This window comes from Sinocyclocheilus rhinocerous, unplaced genomic scaffold, assembly GCF_001515625.1.
Source record: "Sinocyclocheilus rhinocerous isolate Xijiao unplaced genomic scaffold, SAMN03320098_v1.1 scaffold922, whole genome shotgun sequence".
Lineage (NCBI taxonomy): Eukaryota > Metazoa > Chordata > Actinopteri > Cypriniformes > Cyprinidae > Sinocyclocheilus > Sinocyclocheilus rhinocerous.
The window spans coordinates 11,666-18,594 of record NW_015641426.1 but is presented as its reverse complement, the minus strand read 5'-3'; the positions used below and the strand labels follow the sequence as shown (position 1 = coordinate 18,594).

Sequence of the window (6,929 nt, the reverse complement as noted above, 5' to 3'; positions counted from 1 at the left end):
GACATTATTAACTTTCTTGATATTTACTTTGAAAGCTGACGCTCGTGATTATGGTAAGGGGCGTTACATTTCCGATGCGTGCTTGTGGTGTTCGGCCAATCACAATGCACTGGGTCAGCTGGCCAATCAGAGCAGACTGCGCTTGTCAAAGGAGGGGGCTTTGTAGAAAACGAAGCGTTTGAGAGAGGCGGGGCATAGAGGACCTACAATAATGTACAGTATTTGAAAAAGAATGTGTTTTTTGAACATTAAAGCATGTCAACATATTCTGTTACACCAAATACATCAAATAATGATCTTTAAAAAAGCATCATATGACCCCTTTAATAGACTCTTTATTGTATAGAGTTGGGAACTAGGGTTGGGAATCGAAAATCGATTCCGATTCCAGAATCGGATAATTAAGGTCAGGAATCAGATACTTGTCAAATTAAAATTTCGAGTCTGCCTATCGATTCCTATGTGCTTTTTTTTTCTTCTTCTGTGAGGACCAGTGTTGTGCCCAATTCTGACCCCCTGCCAGATTATAACCCCCCAGTATTGGTAGGTTTAGGAGTAGGTGTGGGGCCAGACCTAGCGATCTGCCAGGACCTTGCTCGCTAATCTAAGCGCTCCAAAGTTTGGCTACATTTGCGATCAGAAACCAAAAAAGCTAAGTATAATATCTGTGATAGCTAAACATGTTGCAAGAGAGGTGTCACCACCAACATGACAAAGCACTTTAATTTAATAGATTGTTAAAGATCGCGAACATGATTCAAACACCAACGTGATTCTATTCCTAAATTACAATGATTTGTCTGTTTCATTCCTCAACCTTTGACGTGTGCGATCAATGTTGTGATCACTTGGTTCATCAGTGCAGCGTACGATCACACAAGTGTGATTTGAACATTTAAATTTGCGTTTGCATTGCCATTGACTTAAAGAGAGCAGCTGTCTGTCATGAATGAAACAGCTTCACAGTCTTTTCAGCCACACAGTATCATTATTTCTGTGTTACAAACATTCAAATCACAGAAGTACTGGGATAAAAGTTTTAGAATGATGAGCTTTGTAAAAATCGACGCGTTTCAGAAAGGCGGGGCATAGTGGAGAAACAATAATGTACAGTATGTGGAAAATAATGTGTTTTTTTAACCTTAAACTGCATAAACACATTGCATTACACCAAATACACAAAATAATGTTCTTTTTAGCAACGTCATATGACCCCTTTAATGCATAAATTACATGCGATTTTGTTTAGTTGTCTAATGTTTCTTCTTCAGAATCATGAGAGAACCACAACTTCCATTGGGGGAAAAAAGTCCAGTTTTTATGTAGCCTGTTGATTTTTGTTCATGGTATTCAGCTCCAATAAATGTTTTGCAAAAAAGAGACACAGGATAAATGTTTGATATTATTTAATCACATTGGAATTGAAACTGGGAATCGAAAAGAATTGGAATCGATAAGCAGAATCGGAATCGGAATTGATAAAATTCAGACGATACCCAACCCTAATCTTAACTGCTTACCATGTTACAATTCAGTCATATAATGCACGCAGATGTATATTCTACGGATTGGCTGCTTGTGAGTCAATTCTAGGGGGAATTCACTAAAAATTAGTTGTGCCTCTTAATATCATCATTGGTTTGCATTTCTTGTCTGTAATGTTTTCACACCCTTTTCACTAAAGGAATTATTCAAATCAGATAACCGTAACAGCATAAAAACGCCTAAGAAATTAGTACTGGGTGCTGTTTGCATAGTGCAATTCCCCATTTGCTATACTATGGATGATGCATCAGACTACCACTGACATAGTATGCTGGATCTATACAGTATTGCTACACTGCAATCCAGACGCCTAACTCATGTCTGGATATACGCTGATTATAGAGATCTTCTCCATAATTTTTTTAATTACTGCTGCCATGATCACAAGAAAATGTACACAAATGCCTCTTCTAAATAAAACTTGAGTTTATAGTACAATGTTAATTATGCAAGGCAAATAGCATGCATTTTATAATAAGCCTCATTTGCATAGAAAGCATGAATGTTTGCTCTGAAAAGAATAATTGGTTAATTTACATTTACAGATTTACTTTCTATGCTGGATTGTGGGTGTTTCATAAATAAGACACAAGGTTTTGCACCAATATGACCCCAATGTTTAGCAAATTATCCCCTGGGTCTTTTTTTTTTTATAGTAAACCTTTACAGTGGATGGTTTTTATAGTTAAAAATCAGAGGGAAGTCATGAAATCCTGTATTCTCTGTGAAGGTTTTGGGAATGTTAAGTGAAACACAGGTATTCCAGGTTAGCTATAAGTGTTCAAGTTGTCTCTGTGCATGAAGGGGTCGAAACATTTGATGTGTCTTTGAAATGCCTGCAGCACCACTGAAATGTCAGGTCTCTCACTCATTATCCAGTTCAGTCATGGTTATTAGGCAAGCATGGCTAGCTCACAACATGCCTGGTACCTCTACTAAAAAGTGCACACTCGGGTCACACTTACACACAAAAATGATTAACTCAGAAGTGTGAAAAATACCACATTTCTGTTTACTCTCAGACCTGACAGGTCAGGGGAAAAAAGCTACATAGAGTTTGCTCTATGTAGTGATGTGTAAAGATAAATTGAAAACCAGCAAACAGATTCCACTGCATTGCTGTCACTGGGTGCGACTTGTCAAAAAAGAACTGTCTAGACTGTCAGGGCAATGGAGCAAAATCTGAATTGTTGAAAAAAGCACTCATATAGTGACTTTTTATTTATTTATTTATTTATTTAGGGGTGTCTCTTTATAAGCAAAGTGTATTTATAATGCACTCTATAATACCATTAAAGGTTTTAATGTTTTATGCTTAACAAGGCTGCATTTATTTGATCAAAAATACAATAATATTGTGAAATTTTAAAAACTACAATACTCTTCAGGATTCTTTGATGAATAGAAAGTTATAAAGAACAACATTTATTTGAAGGTTTTTTTAGCATTGTAAAAATATATACTGTCACTTTTGATTAGATTAAAACTATTAATTTCACTTTTCAATGATTGTGTGTTTGCGTAAATATATATATATCAATCCTGAAAATTGTATATGGGTATCATGATAATAATCAGCATCATAATAATAATACTTATCAAACAAAAGTGGCTCTAGCCGGATTTGGACTTATGAAAAGAATCAAATGTACTGAATAAATGTAAAAGCAAACAGTCTCTTTGATTGTGTTTTCAATTTGATTTAGAAATAAAGTGTTTTTTTTTTTTTTTCATTGTACAGGGTCATGTTGGACTTGGATATTTCGAGAGTATTGATGATATGTGTAAAAGTATGGGCATTAATAGCAGGCACGAATAAAAATAATGGATAAATTAACATAACAACACACTTTTCCTGCCCATCACTCTCTTCTCTTTGAGAGGATCAATGATATGTGGATATGAGGTAATGTGTAGGAGAGGGCAGAGAATGTAAAGAGAGGATGTGCTAATACATCCCACTTCCTCTTATCTCTCCTCCTTCCTTTTTATGCTTTTTGTATCCCAGGGTTTCCAGTCACTTTAATTATGTGATGGTGGACAAATAGTGGCATGGGAATAATAAGTCAATTTGTGAAGCATCACGATGAATAAATAATGAAAGCAAAAAAAAAAAACTGAGCGATGCTTGATTAGTTTCACAAGGTTTTGCATTTTCATTTCTTAATCTTTTCTGCAAGTTAGTGGACTTACATGAACCTCTGATCTGTTGGATAATCTATTGAGTTAAAATATGTTGTTGTAACTTGCGTTACTGAGATTGTAACGAGTAATAATATTACCCAAATTTGATTAGTAATGCGTTATATTACTGCGTTACAGCAAAAAGTAATATACTACTGTAATATTATTACTTTTGTAATGCGTTACTCCCAACACTGATTATATCTATATTACCAGAGACACTATAACGGGGAGGAGAAGGACCACCCATGGAAATATGAATGTGTAAAATTAATATGATGGGTGTAGGATAAAATAATAAATAATAAATAAAATAATAAAAATTAGAAAACCACATGACAAAATCACTTAAACTGAAAGTAAAACTGCAATGGAAACTGAAAACATAAACACTAATTCAACATATTAATAAATATAATAGCAATTATATATTATAATGGTTATAATAAATAAATAATATAGTGTTCGATAGAATTTATTTACTCTAGCCTTGAAAAAAAATAAAATAAATATATATATATATATATATATATAACCATCATCAAACCTAAATTCATGTCACCTTTTTGTCAGATTGTATTCCTGATTTAAAATAATACTACATTATTTCAAACACAATCTTGACTGATATTTTTAGGAGATTTTGGTCCTTACCCTTTCAAAGCTGTATGCCTATATAGCTGCCTGGGGATGTGACTAAAATGCTCTAAAAGGGAGTCTGATATTACTTCGAGTAGCCATGATGACTCTACCATGTTAATTTCACCTGCAAGGTTAACAATGCTTTGAGTCTGACCTTGTAAAGCTCACGATTGTTTTATTACTAGGCACACTCACAGTCATGTAGCTGACACATTCATTATACTCCAATGTGTTCAGCGTAAAGTTTGTGGCAGCTCTTGTAGAGTGTGTTGTGTCTGAGTATAATCTGATTGATTGCCTATTAACAGTTGTGAAGACAAGCGTGATTTGCTCTTTCATATGAGAAATGACAGCTGCTATTTTTCACACTTAATAGTGTCCATCTAGGTTTTAACACTTGTCCTGTGCCATCCATCCCCACAAAATATATACATAAATAAATACCAGCATCTATTATTCGCCTCTTTTCAACAATTCAGTTTCATGACTCCCTAACAGTTACATAGGGGTTTTTGCATTGCAAACTAGCATTTGAGTCATTCTGTGTCAACTCATATATACTTAAATATACTTCCATGATCTTTCTTCAGAAAAAAATATCGTCAAAATAAAAAATTTGAGCCAAGGAACTTGAAAATTAGAATTTTACAGATTTGACACTGAATGACCCAATTTGGAAAATTAAGCTCCCACTAGAGCATCCATGTTTTATTCTCTTATTCCAGGCCACCTCTATTACAGCAACAAATATTTAGTGATGTGCTACATACTTGTTTTTGAATAGCAGCGAATGTTTTGTTCATGTCTCTTCTTGTTTTCTCCTCCTTGTTTGTTTCGTCTCAACAGAGAGCAAGGAGGTGTACAAAAGACAAGTGATGTCTATCACATGTATTGCCATGGGGATCAGCTTTCTAGGCACCCTCTGCATGGCTCTCTACTATCGGAACAAGTAAGTGGACCTCAGAATTAATCAAAGCTTGAGCTGTTCCCCAGAGCATATCATTTGAAAGAAGGGCACTATATAACAAGCTAGAGGAAAGAGTGACTGCTATAGAAACCCAGAAACATAATGACTGGAGGTGGGGACGTAATTACTTTCTCATAAAAGCACCCACAGCTCTACTGGCCACCATTCCAACAGAAATGAATTAAAACATTTTTGACTCATGGCATGCTTCGAATATGTGCTGCTGCTGGTGCTTTTGCTATTCAGCTTTTACAGGCTCGTTGCAACTATTTAATTGAGAAATATATTCACAGTCATTATAGGCTCAAGATGACTGTTTTCCCCCTTTTTAACCCCTCAGAGCTGTATTTAAAAATGCAATTGTTAAAAGACACAGTAACTTCATTCTAATGAGCTGCCACACTGCCTACTTATTTTTAATGTACTTAAATTTCATTTGAGTAACATGTTTTCATCCCCCATCTTGAATATACAAGGACACCTAATTTTAAAAGTGTGATTTCTAGACATTTTACTAGTAATGCCAAGTTGAAAATTTTAGCAGGTAAAAAAATAAATAAATACAATTAAATATGAATTGCCTAAAACAAGTGGAAACCCTGAAGAACATAAAAACTTCTCAAATGTCTGGAAAACTATATTTTATCATTTAAGTTGTAGTTATAATTAGTAACTCTTTTAACTGAGTGCCCAGCGATTAAAGTACGTTTTAAAAACAAAACTAGGGCTAGGAGAGTATCTTAGGAAGCAGAATAATTAAAACTCCTGCCTTTGTAATAGCCTAGAGAGCATATAAAATCCTTTAAAATGCTGCATGTTGTAGGCATAAGAAGGAAAAGGGTAATAATAGTCACATTACACTGAAATTTTGATGGATCTGATACATGCGGTTGAGTATGTATCCATATTTCACCCATGTGTTGAGTGAAGCATCAGTAAGAGCAACTGACTGCAAGCCAGAGCTCCTGAAGCAAGAAGAGGTGTGTGCAGAACAGCCCAGCAATTTAAATATAACACATGATACAATGAGTGAGTGAACCGACAGAAGAAACAATGATGTAGTGACATTTAAGTGCACCAGTTATTATTTTATCTCCCAGAAAAATAACTATGGGCTGTCTCAACTGTCAGAACATATTCTCACAGATGATGGGTGATGTGTTTGCATGTGAATGAGTCTGCTTGTGTGTGTTTATGTAAATAAATATCCTCATAGCCCATGGTATTTTGGATTCTTATCTAATTATGCTGCCCCCTACAGGAGAAGAAGGGAAAAGCTCCAGGCACACTTGAAAGAGAGCCGTAGCCAGAAAAACTACAACCTCACCTCATGCAGCCTGGCCCCTAAACCCAGCCTTAGGCCTCAGCAAGGCCTGCAGCTCCAGAAAGTAAGCACTTCTGGCCCCTTTTATACCTTGCAGTAATGTATGATTTGTATCCGGATGGTATATTCTTGAACTGGATTGCGTTTATATCTTGCCTTCTAGTCTGTCTCTTCTATTGTGATCAGACTTTTAATAGACCCTATGACATATCTTTTTTTTTTTTTTTTTTTTTTTTTTTTTTTTTTTTTTTTTTTTTTTTTTTTTTT

At 35.0% G+C, this 6,929-nt stretch overlaps 1 protein-coding gene across 1 annotated transcript in view; it reads left to right on the top strand.

The window, feature by feature from the left end:
• Nucleotides 1-6,929, top strand: part of LOC107754849 (pro-neuregulin-3, membrane-bound isoform-like) — a gene marked incomplete at its 3' end in the record, with an annotated part of 357,957 nt that overhangs the window by 345,651 nt on the left and 5,377 nt on the right. Inside the window, exons 5-6 of the mRNA XM_016571457.1 lie at nucleotides 5,218-5,320; nucleotides 6,600-6,726. Of these exons, the coding sequence (XP_016426943.1) occupies nucleotides 5,218-5,320; nucleotides 6,600-6,726 (230 nt within the window). The remainder of the gene's footprint in view (nucleotides 1-5,217; nucleotides 5,321-6,599; nucleotides 6,727-6,929) is intronic.